Source organism: Marmota flaviventris, chromosome 3 (assembly GCF_047511675.1).
Source record: "Marmota flaviventris isolate mMarFla1 chromosome 3, mMarFla1.hap1, whole genome shotgun sequence".
In the NCBI taxonomy this organism is placed as follows: domain Eukaryota; kingdom Metazoa; phylum Chordata; class Mammalia; order Rodentia; family Sciuridae; genus Marmota; species Marmota flaviventris.
This window is the reverse complement of record NC_092500.1, coordinates 16,688,142-16,706,569: the sequence shown is the minus strand read 5'-3', so window position 1 is coordinate 16,706,569 and position 18,428 is coordinate 16,688,142. Positions and strand designations below refer to the sequence as shown.

At 48.4% G+C, this 18,428-nt stretch overlaps 1 protein-coding gene across 2 annotated transcripts in view; it reads right to left on the bottom strand.

Annotated features, from left to right (window-relative positions):
* The window catches only part of Appl2 (adaptor protein, phosphotyrosine interacting with PH domain and leucine zipper 2), a 48,525-nt gene that overhangs the window by 27,664 nt on the left and 2,433 nt on the right, over positions 1 to 18,428 (bottom strand). For both annotated transcript variants that reach the window (XM_027943142.3, XM_071609575.1), the window contains exons 2-5: positions 14,721 to 14,819; positions 3,769 to 3,828; positions 3,130 to 3,201; positions 294 to 381 (exon numbers count right to left, since the gene is read on the bottom strand). In XM_027943142.3, the coding sequence (XP_027798943.2) occupies positions 294 to 381; positions 3,130 to 3,201; positions 3,769 to 3,828; positions 14,721 to 14,819 (319 nt within the window). The remainder of the gene's footprint in view (positions 1 to 293; positions 382 to 3,129; positions 3,202 to 3,768; positions 3,829 to 14,720; positions 14,820 to 18,428) is intronic.

The window sequence follows — 18,428 nt, the reverse complement described above, 5'->3', positions numbered from 1 at the left end:
ACCTGCCCCTGCACTCCTTTCCCATAGGGCTCTGCCTCCCTACCTCCTGACCTTACAGCAGTCTGTTTCTCCACCCTTGTCTTATTGCCTGTGGCCTCTTTAAGGTGAGCCAGGAACATGGGGTGGGGGTGTGTGCGGGGGGGGGGGGGGGGAGATAGGGTGGTTGATGAAGGTTTGCTAAACTGACCTACTCAAAAAGAAAGGCATTTCTCAATGATCCACCCATTTTTAAAGACACTGTTTTGAGTTAAATAGTATTTTGAAGGTAAACGCAGTGAACTGAGTTACAATACCTGTGAGATCCTTTTCTCGAAATTGTACAATGGGTAGGACCATGGCGTCTGCCAGCTGTTTGGCCAGCTCTGTATGGAGGACATTAAGCTGAAAGAAAAGGAACTCCTCAGAAAACTATATCCATTATTACTGGGTCTCAACTCACAGGGGACTCTGCTGAACACTTCTAGGTGGTTAAACAGCTCGGCTGGACTTCTTTAGAAAATAAATACCCCCCATAAAGCTGTAAAGGAGAGGCCCAGAGGCACTAAAAAGGTAACACAGGGTTTCAACTAACTGGGCCATCAGTGAAGCTTGCTAAAGGCGGGCCCAGTTATTCTTGGTTCACTGTGCCAACTCCGGTTCCGTGTTCCTGGGTCACACCCCCGGAGAATGGGAATGCTGTATTTGCTGGCAGTAGCATGGCTTGCAGCCAGAAGTCAGCACAGTTAGCCACCTCCCAAGGCCACAGCTCTCACTCTCAGAGAAAGCTCCAGTTACACCAGAAAAACAGTCTGGCTGGGAACAACCAGCCCCGAGCCCAGGGCCAGCAGCTGTGGGCCCCACGGATTGAGCGGGAGAAAGCTCGGTCCCTGATCCCTGCTGAAGCCGGCAGCAGGCTGCAGGCCTCAGCTCCCTGCAGGACCACCAGCTAGGAGCAAGCCAGCTGCGTTCCAGGGTGACCCTCCTCACCAGACACTTTCAACAGCTCTAGGTGTCCTCTCCCCTCTGCCTTGAGGGCTTATTAAAATCCTGTCTTCGTAAACAGCCTAGGGGAAATAAACACACTCTCCGCAGGGCCAGCACTGGGGGCACTTTTTGTGTGCCCACTTTACAGACTCTATCTGGTTCAGTCCTTGCCCACTCTGTGCATTAGGAATTTATTATTCCTATTTTACAGGCAGGCAAACAACCCTGTAAGTCCGGAAAGCAAATAAATGGCACGGCCAGGGCTGTAACCACAGGCTGCTGGGATCTAGAACGCATGCTCGTCCCACTACACAGCCTGGAACGTGGAGCTTGGTCCTTTACGCTCACAGTGCTGCCAAAGCTTCATAGGTCTGGGGGGTCTGGGGGGTCTGGGAGGGCCTGGAGCAACAAACAATGGGAGACTGTCCCTCAGGTGCAGACTTGTGGGCATGCTGAAGGATGTTCCGGGACTCCTGCTGGTGGCTAAGGGGACATCACCCATGGTCATTTCTAAGGACCCAGAGTTTTGAGCCATCAAACTTCTGCTGTGTGGCTTTTGAGATGTAAGGGGTTGTCGCCTCTAGCCACTGTGCGTTTGCTGGGAAGAGTGGAAGAGGTGGCCCACATCTCATCTTGGTGCTTAAGGATCGTCACAGAAAATGAAAACGGCAAGACCTGCTTCTGTGTGTGGATGCTGTGAGGATGGGACAGTACACAGAGGGACCGCCCGGAGCCCGACACACACATCCTGGCACTTGCTTGACCAGTGGAAGCTGTGATGACAATCACCTCCTGTCTTGGGCGCCACCCCAGGAAGTGATCAGAAGCCTTGCTTTAGGGGAGACCACCGAGCCCGGGATCCCCATGGGACTAACAGGGAAGAGCGCATCCTACACATTAGACCACGCAGACCTTTCACGTCACTGGCTTGTTTTTTTAATTTCATGGTCAAATTACTTGTCTTAAAGACTTTTCCACCTGGTTGAGACCCAGGTTGAAGAAACACCCCAAACCCACCCTCCTCTTCCCAGGTCTGGGCCCGCTGGTAACCAAGCCTCCTTCTGGGTCTCCGGAGAAAAAGCAGCTTGTGTGGAGCCTCTGACGGTACCAACCTCCGGCTGCCGTGCTACTGCCCAGAGAATCCACCCACCCTGGGGAGGTTCTAGTCCACTGATAGAATCAGCACTACCCAGAAGAAGATGGCCACGAGCGAGCATTTTAAGCTGGAAATCTTAGTGGGGGTTCAGGCCACCAGCCACACCTCCGCGGCAAAGCGCCTCTATGCAGAAAACAGACAACTTCAGGGTTCAGTCTACGGCTTCCCCCAGATCCCTGTTCACTGTTAATGAAGAAAAAGGCTCCTCCCCACCTCCCCAAATCACATTTTACTTCTCTGTAACCACACTTTCTACTTACCTTTCACCCATCTCAATACACATTTTAAAGAGCCTTGACATGAGTATATCATTGTGATATAATGAAAAGTACAAATTTAGTCTCTGTTCCTAGCTCCTAGCACAGAATTCCTAAAACCCTTATAACTTCCTGAGCAGTGGGGACACAGGGGGCATCTTTTGTTCTAATACTGGTCTTATGACTATCCGCGGCATCACACCTTAGGACCGCTGGGTGACAGGACTGCCTTTTATTCTAATAAGGCAGTGCCTGGGAATATTGGGAAACAGTGTCTTTGCAGAGGTAATGGAGGATCTTGAAGTGATCATCCCTAATTTTCTAGGTGGCCCCAAATCTAGGGGCAAACACAGGGGCAGTGAGGCCATGCAGAGTCAGAGAGCCACGGCCAAGGCCCACCAAGAGCTATAAAAGCTGAAGAGGCAGAGGGGAAGCCCAAGGACTGTGGGGGAGTGTGGCCTGCAGATGCCGTGGTCTAGCTGTCTGGCCTCCGGGGCTGCGGGAGAAAACGTGTTGCTGTGAACTGATGCACTCTCCAGAGGAAACGGAACTCAGAAAGCCTTCTTTCCCCTCAAACTACTAACAGACGTAATAGTGCACAACCTCTGTCGTGGAATGAAGCTTGGAAGATCAGCAAGTTGAGTTACCTTCTCAGATATTTAAGTAGATATTTTAAAATGAAGACCAGGACAAAATAAGGAAAAAGAAAATTCAAGAAGAATCACATAAAAACATCTCATGTTGCTATCTTACCTTATCCACTACTTCAGAAAAATAATGGAGCGTAGAAATTACTTCTTCATCACCTTTGCCAAGAGCGAAATTCTAAGACCAAAGAATGAGAGCGCCAGGTGTCAGCTAAATGAGCATCACCCTCCAAACGCCACCCCACGCCCCTCCTCCTGAGAGCACCCTACAGAAGTGTCCAAATGAACACAGCTGGAGCTCCCTGCTCCTCCTGGCCCCTGGGGTTCGCACAACAGCCCTCTCTGGCCAACCCCTCTTCGGTCACCTCTTTCTGAACGTAAAGATATCTCAGGGAGCTTACTTCCTGGGGTGGTTAGCTTGAGTTCCCTGTAGCCCCCAGAAGCTGTGAGCTCTCAAGGGCAGCTAGCTGACTTCTTCTGTAGGCCCCTTAGAGCACCTCAGAAGGACTTTGGGATGATCACTAGTTAGTATTTATCAATGGGAAAAAAAAAGAAAGGCCCCTGCAAAAAAACGCTGGGGGAAAATAAGGGAAGGGAGAAGGAAGAGAGAAAAGGGAAGACAGAGGGAAGAAAAGGAGAGGAGAGGTAGGAAAAGCAGCACAGATCTTTAAGGACGCCTTTGGAGAACTGCTCTAAAGCGGTGATGAGCAGAGGCCTGCACAGGCGGCGCGGAGCCTCAGGTTACCTGCTTTTCATACGCCAGCAGCTGCTTGGAAAGCTGTTGGGTGGCCAAGCACATTTCATTCTGTGGAGAGAAGAGAAGGCAGTGAGATCTGCCCACGCATTAGGGTCCATAAAAAAGGGCTCTCAGAGCATCCTTTAAAAAGCGCTGTGTGTGTGCCTGTGGAATGACAAATATTTTTTTCAGGCATTATTTAGAAAACAAAAAACCAAGACAAATCCAAAGGTTAATGCTTACCTTTTCCCCCACTACATCCTCTGCAAATTACTGTTCCTTCTGGTTTTTCCGTCAGTAAACAACTGGAGCAAAAAATTACAATCCAGTCAGGCACAGTGGTGCACGCCCGTGATTCCAGCAACTCGGGAGGCTGAGGCAGGAGGATCGCGAGTTCAAAGCCAGCCTCAGCAACTTAGAGAGGTGCTAAGCAAATCATTGAGACCCTGTCTCTAAATGAAATAGAAAAGAGGGATGGGGATGTGGCTCAGTGGTTAAGCGCCCATGAGTTCAATCCCTGGTACCAAAATAAATTTACAATCTGCCAAGCATTCAGCAAAGATGTGGTCCCTGTCCTGTGGACTGATTGGGGAAGCAGACACCAAAAATATGGCCCCTTGCATAATGAGAAGAGCAAAGGAAAGAGGCTGGCGCATGGGAGGCAGGGACAGGAGGACCCAGATGGTCTCTGGGAAGACATGTCTTAAGCAGAGCCTTGCCCAAGAGTGAGCTTCCAGAAGAAATGGACATGGAGACGCCCAGCAGAACAGGGCTGGGACGGGGGCGGGCAGGGGGCGGGCGAGCTGCAACACGGCTGAGTGGGCCCTGCCAGGTGGGCCTTCCTGGAACTGTGACGGGAACGAAGCAGCACTGGGGCAGTCACCACGGATGTGACAGAAACACTGCTAAACCCAAGAGTCCCAGAAAACCTGGGGAAGGCACTGGGAGGCCGTGGTGGCCCCTGCCCCTCCCTTACCGTCCATTTCCCTCTGCTCAGGTTCCTTCCTCCACTCTCGGCCACAACGCGGTTTCCTACCACCTGCGAGCTGCTGCCAGCCACGAGCTGCGGGCTCCCGCTAATGCTGCTCCTAACTCGGGGCTCACTCCTGCAGGCCAGAGCCCTGGGTCTGACCTGGCGTGGAGAAGGGAGGCAGTGGCCGGCCTTCCTGGCCTTGGCCTCGTTACTCTCTTTCTCCGGGTGTTGCTGTTCTTCTAAGGGTCAAGTCCTGAGTCTGTAGGAGCCTGTTTTATTTTTTGTGGGCCCATCAGAGCCAATCCCACTTTTGGGGGTACCCTCGCTGCAGACAACTGGCCCAACTCCGCTCTGCCGTTCTCCATACCCTAAGGGTAGGCATGGACATGCCAGGAAAAGTGGCTCTCCCCATCCCACAGAACGAGGTCGAATGGAGCCCCGGCTTTGGCACCCTACTGGCATGCTGCCCCTCAAAACTGACCGGAACTGGCGGCAAGTGAACGAGCCTAGGTGCCCCGTCCTTCACTTAGACAGGAACACACAACACTTCTTAGCGCACAGCGGGTGCAGACAGATGTTTGACAACGGAAAATTCATCTAAATTCCAAGTTTAAAGCACTACCCGGACTCCTGGTGACTAACCTAAGCTGTCAACCAGGGCAGGGAAACCCAAGCCGGGGGACGGCACAATGAGGCCTCGCCAGCAGAGCACATGGACAGGGGACCACGCGACTCACTGGGCTCATGCTCGTCCAGCAGAAGCCCCTTCCTCTGCCTCCTCACTAGAGAAGAGCGAGGAGGACTGCTAAGGGGAATTGCTCTAGCTACCCTGGCACGTGGTGAGGACAGCACCCTGTGGGATTCGAGTCCTCCCAACAGCAGCTGACACCGCAGAGCACTTGATTTACACCAGGTGTTTCCTCAGTTAATTCTGACAATCCTGTAGAGCAGGATCTAATTATTAACCTAATCTTACAGATGAAGAAACCAAGGCACAGAAAGGTCAGGCCACCTGCACAAGGTCACACAGCTAGCAGTGGCCGGGCTAGGATGTGAACCCAGTCTGATTCTAAACTCCCCACTCCCGGACATGACTCTCTAAGATTCTGAGCCCGACTAAGATGTAAGAAAGGAGAAAGCCCGAGCTCTACACAGCCTTGGTCTGTGAAGGGCCAGAGGGGAGGGCATGCATGTGTCACTGACACAACTTGCCATGGCTGGGGGAAGAAGGGGCACAACACACAAGTGGTGGCTGTGGCGACTGGTCTCTGCCATGTCCCTCCTAATACCCTGGGAAGACGCTGTGCTCCCACAGAGCTGCTGTTTCAGGCCACGGAGACGCTGGGCTTCCAGAGTGACTTCACTGGAACCAAGCACACTTACAGTGGCCCGTCACCTGCTCAGAGCAAGACTCAGCATGTGAAGTCTCCTGACCCGGATCCTCTTGAGCCTCACTCATACCTGACCCAAGGTGCATGAGGCTTCAGGAGACGCCCCACCAACACCAGCCCACGAGCCCACGCCCCAGGAGGATGGCCCCTCCCGGCACAGGCATCCAACTCTGCTCTCAAAACTGGGGCGCAGGCGGAATGGGGATGTGCACGACGGCGCCAGGGATGGCTGGGGGCACTCGGGGTGTTTTCTGAGTACCTGACATTGCCGCTAAGAGTTTTTCACACATGAGCACATTTACTCCTCAAGTGTACCCTCGAGTAGGTGTTTTTCTTATTTCCATTTTACAAAGGAGGATGCTAGGGCTTAAAGAGGGTAAATCTGCAAGTTAGTTAAATTAAAAAACCACCAGATGATTAATAACTGGCAAGGTAAAATACTCAGCCCAGGTCTGTAGGCCTCTGAACCTCAAGTCCAAGTGCTTCACACAGTGCTGTTCCCCTCTGGAGCTCAACCTCTACCTAGTGAGCATGCGGGTGGGAGGCCTGGAGGGTCTGCAGACAGGAACACAGCGCTCACGTTCTTCTAACTGAAGCCCAGCAGAAGAGGTGGCCGAACACATTCTACATAAGAGTCCCATGAATAATATGCTCGGTTTTGTTTGGCAGTATTGGGGTTGAACACAGGGCCTCCCCCATGCTAGGCAAGGGTGCCCTGGAGCAGCTCCCTGGCCACCCTTGACACTCTTTACTGCTACATAAGAATCCAAAAAGACAAGCTGGGTTTGGGGCTCAGAACCCACTCAGCACACACAGAGCCCTGGGTTCCACCCCCAGCACCACACACACACACAAAAAGGCAAGCTGGCACAGGGCTGTGGACAGTGCCTCCCGTGTTGGCGAGCACGCCCGCAGCTGTGGCCGAGGCAGAAAGACAAGTGGCTAACAAGCCCGACAGGAAATCTGAGCTCCTGGCAAGGGAATGTTTATCTTCTGCAACTGTCACCTAAAACCATCCAGAGGCCTCTGTGGGCACCATCGACCTTGGCAGCCATGAAGAGGCTGGGTGTGGGGTGGACACAGACACATATTCAGGTCTGAACCTAACACATGTCCAGGGGCTGAGAGCCACATTCATTCTATGTTTGCCACAGGCTGGGACACACGGGTGCCCCTCCAGGTGCGCTGCACAGGGAGCAGAGAGCAGTGTGGCAAGAGCGAAGGCTGAGGGGTGCCTGCTGAGGACCTAGATTCTGCCCTGGTGGAGAATGGGAAGCCCTGAGGACCGCGGGCTGCAGGGTGACCAGATCGGAGACTGGTGGAAGAAAACTGTCGAGTGGCTGTAGCGGGAAGAAGCACTGGAGGGGGAGGGCACAGACAAGGGTGACCCATCAGGAGACCATTCTGAGAAGCTGAATGGGACATAAATACAAAGAGGCCGAGTCAGGAAGCCCCGGAGAGGAACCCAGGCACTCAAACAGGATGCAGGAGTCAAGCGCAGCTGGGTTTCCAGGAAGGGTCCACACAACGACAGAGCCCAGCCAAGGAACTGAGAGGGCACGGGGCTGGGAAGGACAGTACTGTGTCCATCAGGATGTGCAGACCGCCAGGAGGAGAGGCCCCACAGCCAGTCCTCAAACATAGAAGGCTGGGCACGGGGACAAGGCAACCTGCTCCCTGAGAGCTGAGTCCACAAGGGCCCAGGAGGCCCCACTCAGCGCACCATCAGTGGTCCGGCTATCAAGGGCACAGGGCAAATGGGCACACAGGTGAAGGGCACTTTGGCCAGGAAGTGTAGGGGCAAGGAGGGGTCAGATGCTTTCTCAGGCCTGAGGTCAGTCTCCAAGGCCAGGAAGGACACGTGCCAGGGCAGGGGTGGCTAGGGCCTCCTGGCATAGATGGTGGAAGGGGCATGGAGGCCTGGCCCACTCTGACATAGCCAGAGACAAGGCTAGCAGAGCAGGCAGACCCCCAGGTCCCGAGAGCTAGTGGGCCTTCCTGGGGTTCACTTTTCTGCCTCTGGGCCACAGAGGCAGCCAAGTCGGGCAGAAGCAAGGAGTTCCGATGTGATTCACGGAGCTGCAGGGTACGGGGAACTGAAGGGGGAAGGCGCTTTCTTGAGGGCAAGCACTGCAACATCCCAGGGAAACCTAAACATCTACACAGTGACAACAGGTAACAGTTGTTTGGAATAAAGAGCCAGAGTTCAGTGCTGGGCGTGGTGATGCACACCTGTAATCCCAGGGGCTCGGGAGGCTGAGGCAGGAGGATCACAAGTTCAAAGCCAGCCTCAGGAAAGGCGAGGCACTAAGCAACTCAGTGAGACCCTGGCCCTAAATAAAATACAAAATAGGGCTGGGAGCACTGAACACCAGGCATTAGGCAGGTGGGGCGGGGACCAGCTGCCACTGCCATTTGACTTAGAAGGTGGTGCTATTAACACCAAGGGCACGCTTTGTGCCAGGGACTGATCTTAGCACTTTGCAGATATTGATTATAGAATTAACCCTCACATCAACCCTGTGAGGTGGGGAGTGTGTGGCCTATGTCGAGCTGACAAGGACGCCTGCCAATGGAGTGGCTTGCCATACCTAAGGTCATGCCCAAGTGGCCAAATCAAGACCAGAATTCAGATCTGTTGAGCCTAAGGTTATACCGAGCCTCCATACCTAAGAGAGGAAGCCGATCCCAGAACACTCTTTCATGCCATTATGAAGGCCTTCCCTGCCAGCATGAGGACAGATTTCACATGCAAGCCAAGCGTGGGGACTCAGATCTATGAAGTTGTCTCAGAACCCACTTGGGCCCCCTATGCCCACAGATCTTAAAACTATATATTTCTTCTCGATCTCTGGCATATAAGCTTCAATTTGACTGGTTTTTCAGGGCTGCTAAAATGCACTTACGAAAACTATCTTGACAAAAACTAATAAACAAGCCAGGTGTGGTGGTAATACCAGCAGCTCAGGAGGCTGAGGTGGGAGGATTGCGAGTTCAAAGCCAGCCTCAGCAAAATCAAGGTGCTAAGCAACTGAGTGAGACCCTGTCTCTAAATAAAATACAAAATAGGGCTGGGGATGTGGCTCAGTGGTCAAGTGCCCCTGGGTTCAATGCCCAGCACACAAACAAACAAAAAACACTACTAAACAAAGTATGTTGTTCTGGGATACAAGGAGAAACTGGATCCCACCTCTAACATACCACACAGCTGTCAAACAGGGCTTGTTCTTCTATAATGACAAGTACCACCTTTGAAACCTCAAACTTTCCTAACCTCTGCTGCCATTTGAGGGGACCAATGTGTCAGAGAAGCAAAGTATTGTGCTGAAGCACGCGTACAGGCTTGGAGTCAAAGATCTGCGTTCAAGTTCTGGTTCTGCCACTCGTCAGCTGCGTGACCTTAGGCAAGCTACATAACCTGAGTTTCCTCCTCTGTAAATGCATACCATAATAACCCCACACCCTTGTTATGAAAGCTAAATGAGCTACTGCACAGCAGATGCCAAACCTAGTGTGTGGCACGTCGGGGTGTCTAATAAATGGAGCTCCTGTTTTAACTGTGACCGGTCGGCCCCTCCCTCTCCTATCACAGGCTCACGCCCTGGCTGCCCCCTGCCCTCATGCTGTGTCCCAGCAGGTACAGGAACTTGCTTAGCTCACATCTGTATATATAACGAAGCTGTCTTCGTTACTACACCAACTTTATGCATATCTCCCCTTCCAATTATTTTACTTCTATTCTCTCCCACTGTCCTCACCCCAATTTGAGAGGACACTGTTTCCACCTTAAATCTGAGCTTTTAGGATCCGTTTAGGTTCTGTAGTTCTATACTCCAAAAGCTTTGGTTAAGAAACAGTGGAGGGGCTGGGGATGTGGCTCAAGCGGTAGCGCGCTCGCCTGGCACGCGTGCGGCCCGGGGTTCGATCCTCAGCACCACATACAAACAAAGATGTTGTGTCCGCCGAAAAACTAAAAAATAAATAAATATTTTTAAAAAAAAAAAATAAGAAATGGTGGAGACGGGGTTGTGGCTCAGTGGTAGAGCGCTTGCCTCACATGTGTGAGGCACTGGGTTCAATACTCAGCACCGCATATAAATAAATGAATAAAATAAAGGTCCATCAACACTAAAAAAGAAATTTTAAAAAAAGAAGGGGTGGAGAGATGGAGCTGGGTGGATTGTCCTGCCTGGAGGAAGGAAAGTGAGCACCTTAACTATAGTTCTCAAGAAAATTCCATCCAAGATTTATTTTTTAAAAAGCAAAAGAAACAAAAACAACAACAACAGAACAACCTGAAAGCACTCCCCACAGAGGCTCAACATCTATCAGGGGAGGAAGACGGGTATGAGAACGGCAGGGAGAGCCTTAGTGCCCACAGCTAGAACTGCCACTGCACCTGGCCCCGATTCCTCAGGACAACAGCTGCAAGGAGATGATCTGTGTAAATATCACTGTAAAGCCCTAAGAAGTCCATTTTGAAAAATTAAAAAATGTTAAACCCTTTAGGAACAAAATTATGGCAGGTTACCAGAATCAGAACGAGTATCATAACAAATATACTGAATGCAAAATTTATGTGGGTTTAATGCAAAGTTTACGTACAGTTATAGTTATGCATCTGTTCAGATACTACTAAAGCTTTTAAACTCAGTGTTTTCAAAACAGTCGTGTTCCACGTAACCAGTTCTGATCTGTCAGTGCCCTGAAATGCCCGCGGCTTCGTTCATTCCAATGACCCACAGGCAGGACTCAGCCCCACCACATGCAAAGGCACATGACAGCAGAGAGACCAGATGTGGCTCCAGGGACTGCTGCTGTAGGATGCTGAGAACCACTTCTGGCCTACAGCTGCATTTCAGAGCTTATGCCAAATGAAATATAAAAAGTCCCTCAACTAGTCACAATGAGTAAAACTGCTCACAGAACTTTCTATACTTTTTCTCTTCCTCTTTCTAAAACTAAGGGCTGAAGGACATTCATCATCCATCAGCAGCATTTATATACAGTTTTTAAAATATATTAATGAGATGAGCATCATGGTGCACATCTGTAATACCAGTGACTTTTTTTTTTAAAAAAACTGGACTTATACTGAACTTACTAATGTACTAATGAGATGAGCATCATGGTGCACACCTGTAATATCAGTGACTCAGGAAGCTGAGGCTGGAGGATCTCAAGTTTGAATTTCAGTCTCAACAACTTAGCGAGATCCTGACTCAAAACAGGAAATTAAAAAAGAATCGGGGATGAAGCTCAGTGGTACAGCACCCCTGGGTGTAATACTCAGTGCTGAAAAAATAAATAAATAAGTAAGAAGAAAGAAAAAAATAATAATGAAAAATTATGTCTAAGAGTTTTATAATTTTATTCTTAAAAACAAGTACTATTAACCTAATTCAATATGTCTTAGTAAAAAGTATTTAAGGAATAATATAAAACCAAGAAAATATAACTCAGGGAAAACAAACTTAAACGAAGACGATGAGAAATATTACTGTCTTAGAAATACACATCTATCAGCTATGTGTGGTGGTGCACGCTTGTAATTCCTCTGACTTAGGAGGCTGAGGCAGAGGACTACAAGTTGGAGACCAACCTCAGAAACTTAGTGGGACCCTATCTCAAAAAATAAAAAAAGGCTGAAATGTAGCTCAGCGGTGAAGTACCCCCAGGTTCAGTACCCAGTGCCCCCTAATAAGATGTAGATATGAAATATTTATAACATTTAAATACATATAAAGACTCACATATATAGACATATATCAAAGCAAACTGACCAAAGAAGATTCAGGAAAGTTTTCCTTCTCAAATTTAAAAGGCAATACAACACCGAAGCTTTCACATAAGCCTGACAAACCAACGATCCATGCCCCAGCTGACCTGAGCACATCTGATCAGCGCCACTTGCTCATCCTGCAGCACTGACCCCACACTGTCACCAGCCTCTGCTGCAGAACCAGGCGGGAGGAAGGGTTTCTGGCCAGAGGACCCACGTGATGATCATGTGCTGTGAATTAAAAGCTGGATTCCAGCCTCTTGGAATGCAAGACCTACTTAATTTTGGCAAAACAGATTTTCTGGCTCAAAAGAAAAGATGCATAAGAGATTGTTTCACTTCTCCAGGCAAATGATTCGGACAGACATGGAAAAGCTGCACAGACTCTCGGGAGTGGCTTTCAGCCTCAAACAGGAGGGAAATCGTTGATAATAATACTCAAATTATTGAATGGCAAGCAAGTTCAGTATAAGTCAGTATAAGTTCAGTATAAGTTTTTAAAAAAAGTCTCTTTTCTTATATTTCTAGTATTTAGGGAAAATATTTTAAAATGCCAACATAAATAGCCAGGACTTCAAATTAAAAATCAACAAAGCTCCCAAATTCTGAATGTCTTTACCAAAACAAGTGGCAAGCAAAGTCACAAATGAGGACTTGATTTTTTGTTGTAGATAAAAAGTAACACTCACAAAATACTGCAAAGTTTACCTGTCATATGTGTGTCTCCAGCTCTGACTCTGGATCTGAACTTCCAACAAGACCTCTTTCCTCACTGTGATGTCTTAAGAGAGAACTGTGTAGCCCCCTGGCCATTCCCCATCCCTGCCCTACCCCCCTGCATGTGTACACCTGGGTATACATACACGTGCCCTGCTTTCCCTACCCACCCTTTAAAAATACATATATATATTTTTTAATTGATACACAGTAATTTGCATATTTATGGGGAACAGCGTGGCACTACAGCACATATACACGATGTGTATTGATGAGATCAGGGTAACTGGCATGTCTACACCTTAGACAGCTATCATTTCTTTCTGCTGGGAACATTCAAAATCTTCTCTATTAGCTATTTTAAAATATTCCATTAATTGTTAACGAGTCACTCTGCTGTGCTACAGAACATCAGAAGTGCTTTCTCCTACCCGACTATACCCTGTGCTGTTAACCATCCTCTTCCCACGTTCCTGGCTCCTCTTTCACCACCAGACCCCTTCTCATCCAGTCACCTCTCACCTCCTGACACTTCTGAAGCAGCCACCTCCTTCTGTTTCTACTGCACTTCCCCAGCCCAGGCCTCCACCCTCCGTCCCATGTAGTAGTGAAGTTTGAGACTAAAGACTCTGCTACACTTAACTGGGTGGACCAGGGCGAGTTACTTGTCATCAAAATACTCAGTTCCCTGACCTACAAAAGGAGGATAATCACAACACCAGCCTCACAGGGCTGCTGGGGAAGGTAGATGAAATCATCAATGTAAAAGCTCCTGAAACTGCCTTCCAGCTGTTAAGTACTCAATAAATCTCAACAATACAATCACTCCTTTTGGGTGCCCAGCTGTTACAGTTTGGCCCCCAAAGGCTGTATGCTAAAGGCTGGGTCACCAGCCTGTGATATTCCTGGGAGGCAGTGGAACTCTTAAGAGGTGGGGCCTAGTGAAGGGAGCTAGGTGACTTGGGAGTGCCCTTGGAGGGGATATTGGGACCCTAGCTCCTTCCTCTCCCTCTCTTTGCTTCCTGACTGCCATGAGCCGACAGCTTCCTCAGCTTCCTCGCATGGGGTCCCTTTGTTACATGGGCTGGCCACAGGCTCAAAGGAACAAGGTCAAGCAACTGTGGACGCAATCCTCTGAAGCTGTGGACCAAAATAAACCTTTCCTCCTTTTAAGTTGATATTCTCAGGTATCTTGTCACAGCTATGGAATGCAGACTAACACAACTCCTCTGGATGAGGCAACCCTCCTCCCTAGTACTCATAGCACTTGCTGGTGACGTGTGTATCTGTCTCCCAACCCAACTGTAAGCTCCCTAAAGTCAAGGACTGAGGCTTTTTCCATGTATGAATGACTAATAAGACAATGAGTCATGAGTTTTAAGAGCTATATAATAATGATTCCATATGGTTATTAAGAGTTATACAATACTGAATGTGGTATTTAAGTCTTTAGAAATCATCCAATGAGAAAAAGAAACATTAACAATACAGATTTAAGTTGGCAAGGAATTAATAATGAAAATTATCAATTGCCATATTTTGATGTGTAACATAATTTTATTTTTAAGTGACTCATAAATCTTCCCTTAGAAAGTTACTCACATGGCACTTCTTGATCTTAAAAAGCTTCACTTTGGCTACTCAGCAATTTATTTTCCATGGGTTTGCAAGCCAGAGATATTTGTTCCTCAAAACAAAGAAGCCACCCCATAGTTCCAGAACTGTGACTCAAGTCCTTTTCAGAGGAAGCTCTGAAAAAACATGGCTCCCTCCCACACTGACATTCAAGACTGTCCATTTATGAGAGAGACAAAGAGCACATCTCAAAACACTGAACCCGCTCATTTACCAGTGGGAAGAGGAGACTCCAATGTTTCCCTTTGGGGTTGAATTTTTAAAAATGAAAAGCAGTTCCGTGGTCTCTGTCTACGGGCTCTTGTTACAGGAAGACTACTCTTTCTCAAATAAAGAAAAGAGAATGCCTTAGTTTTGGGAGGTGTACAGAAGTGAGAAAAGCAATTCTGATTTTATTTCAAATTTTTAAATGAAGCTTTTCCAACTCAAATTTCTCCTGGCCCAAGGGAAAGGGGCGGCCTACCTGGGCTCCGAAGACGCGCTGCATGGCCTGCAGCAGCTGGTTGGTGTAGTCGGTGAGGGTGCCGGCATCTTCTTCAAACACACTCAGTAAAGAGCGAGTCTGCAAGAGAGGGGGCCGAGTTGATTTCTCAGTGTAAGTCACAAGGAGGCAGAAAACACGCGAGCACATGCATAAGTGGAAATGGGTGGGCAGGGCAGGGCCTGGGCCCGGCTTCACCTTCATCAGTAAAGCCAGCAGGAGCTGCCTCTCTACCCTTCCCACCGCAGGGCAGGGCAACAGTGCCTCCTGTCAGGGTCACAGAAGGAAAACCTGTTTTTAGAAAGATTGTGACTGGGGCTGGGGGCCTGGCTCGGGGCTAGAGTCCTTGCCTGGTGAGCTCAAGGCCCTGGGATCCACCGCAGCACCGCCAAGAATTCAGAATCAAGGGCTATTATCTGTCCTGACTTCAACCCCTACGACATGCCAGTCAAGTCCGTCCAACAAAGAGGGGTTAGGACAGACACACTCTCCTTTCAAGTCCATAAGGCCAGCGCCCCTCTGTGTGCCAGATGTGGCTTCAGGTACCACTGGAGCCTGACCCCCCCACAGCCAGCTGCTTGGGTCTGGGTTCTGGCAGCCTTGCAGAGTGTGTCGTCCGTCCCTCCTAAGATACTGCTGCAAGGTCCCTGTTTTTCATCATAGTTTATTCAGCCAACTCTCAAATTTGTGGTTAGGAATTTCATGCTGCCTGGGCCCATTGGAGGTAGCTCTGGGCACAAAACTCAAACAGCAACAAGAAGGGCAGCTCCCTGCTTCCAGAAGTCACGCTCCCAGGAGCTCTGAGAACCACTGAGCTATGCCACTCGCTGGAGGGTGTTTCCGAGCATTTTCATGGTAGTGCCCGGCACACACTAAGCACTGCAATATTGTTTACGAAATATTTACATATAAAATGGTGCACTAACAGGTGTTAAGGCATCACTTAAGAGGTATATCTACTCATGGGACTCTTGTGAATGTGCCCAGCTCAGGAGGAATCTGAAATACTACACTAAGCAATAATGGATTTCCACTTCAGAAAATAACTCATTAGGCAAAGAATAAAACGTAAGTTACAGAAATATCTTTAGAGGTGATACCAAAGTGCTTTACAAGAAACAATTTATTAAGATTCATTACTTCCCTGCAAATAAATTTCAATCCCTTCTTTTTCTTTTTGCTGAGAGGTTAGCAAAGTGGCCTGGGTTGCCACTATGTCCTGTCAATCCTAGGACCTCCCCGCTGCCATGCACCCACCTACTAGGGCCTGAGCCACCACAGTGCTGCACTACTCCAGGGACCTGGGGCTGTGGGCTGCCTGCCACCCTCTAGCCTGAATGCAGCTGGGCCCAGACATCCCTGGGCCCAAAGGTCCCTCCATAAACAGAAGTGGAACCTCCTTTTGCTCTACAGACTCTGGGGCATCTCACAGCAATTCACTGAGGTCTTCCAGGATAAAAAAAAAAAAAAATTCCCTGCTCTGTGACCTACATACTCTCTTCGGTACTAATGTTTATCAATGGAAGCATCACAGGGCCATCATGCAGAGACTGTAAAGGAGTGTGTAAAGAGCTCTCGCGGAGAGTAAACTTCATCAGGGAACTCATTCGGTGCCTAGCTCATGTTAGAAGAGTTCTTCAAACTTAAAAATCAAACCCCGTGGTATGAAATACATTTCACACTAAGGCCTGAGCAGAGGTTTCACCACACAATATTTATCCACAGAATGCATACACTCTTTTTTTCCTATTTCATTTGTGAACAAAAGTCATGGTTGTGACCCACTGGACTTCCTGACAACCTGTAGGAAAAAACTCGGATTTGGAATTCTGTGTTACATTTCTTTAAGTTATAATTTTTATCTAAAAAACAAATATTGTCAAAGGACATTTTTCAGAACACACGCTGGGAGTCTGTCAGTATTCAGTGGCCTGTGCCTGCCTCCTGCCTTCAGCCAGCATCTGTGCTGGGAACTGAGATTCAAGGTTGAGGAGCAATGACCCCCCACTCTACAGGGGATCCGAGTCAGCTGGGGCCCCTCAGAGGAGCTGTGACTCACTTGGGGTCCATCACTCCTGGGTCCACATCCAGGCTCTGGCACTAATTAGCAGAGTTAACAAGATAACTAATGTATGTGAAGTGTTCAGCAGGGCCGAATGAATACACAGTGATGGCAGAGGATGCTGATTATGAAGATAACGAACTTTCAAAAAAATGTCAGGCACTGGCGAGTCACAAAGACAATGGCAGCAGCACTCATGAAGTTACTGTGGCATGCAGGCACATAAACCCCTAACAACCTGGAAAGTAGCTTATTTCTATTCTCCCGCTGTACATGTGCAAACACAAGCTCAGACAGGGTAAATAAGTTGCCAGAGGGAACAGTGGAAAACTCAGGATTTGAATTCCATCCTTTCTGTACTACCCTATGCTCTCAGGAGCATCCACAGCCAGAGGAGGGGAAAAAAGCAAGCACCCTAAGGATATAGCCTCAGGTCTGTGTTATTCCCTTACCTTAGTAAAGAAATAGCTTGTGACCTAATTCAGCCATCCTAGACCTTCTCAGTAGCATGTTATTGTGGAATGGCTCAATTTTAATGTCAGAATATTTTTAAAAAATTTTTAAGGTTAAAAACAAAGTTCTATTCCCATCTTTTGGTGGAAGGAAAGATATTAACTAGTAGAATCATAAGTCTAAGTAAAATGGTGTTATAAATAAAAAGAGCCTCAGGGCCTGGGGCTGGGGCTCAGTGGTAGAGCACTTGCCTACCATGGGTGAGGCACAGGGTTCGATCCTCAGCGCCACATATCAATACATAAAATAAAGGCCCATTGACAACTAAAAAATGTAAAAAATAAATAAATAAAAATAAAAAGAGCCTCAGGACAAAACCCCTCCACAATGAAGCCATACAAGGCCACCCAGGTTATGTTTGGAAGCATCTCATTGGCATAAAAAGAAAGACCTGATTTGGTTGGAGAGGGCTGTTCCCAGCTGGGCCACTCACAGCAAAATCTCAGAACTAAGTCTTTAATTTCTGTTTCAGTGATTCCAATTGCAAAATAATACAACAAACAGTGGGTTGGGATGGTGGCTCAGCCATAGAGTGCTTGCCTAGCCATGGGAGGCTCTGGGTTCGATCCTCAGCACCACATAAAAATAAATAAATAAAGGTATTGTGTCCAACTACAACTAAAAAAAAATTAAAAAATTTTTAAAAAAAGCACAAAACATTCCCCCCCCCCCCCCCCGCCAAAAAAAAAAAGCAGGCAATAGTTCTTCTGTCTTGGAAATGTATGACTTATAGGATAAGGAAATGGCCCCTTGACAAAGTACAAGCATCCATGTCCCTATGTTTCACAGCAACATTCACACTGTCCTGGAACTGCTGTACACTTATCTGGCCCTGGAACATACTGTGAGCCGGTCGAGGGCAGTCACATGAATTTCATTTACATCACATTCCTAGCAGCAAGTGGTGGCTGGACAAATGGCCATGGAGTCCAACCTCTCATCCTGGAGATACGCTGCCTCTCATATAGCAGAGGTAAGCAGGGATAATACACTACACACACAGAATAGTTCTAAATACATCAGGCAGCACTGCCAACTAAAAAGGAGGAAATGAATACATGTGTCTAAGGTCAGACAACTTCTATTCAGCATTTCTTGGGTCACTCAGTTCAAAC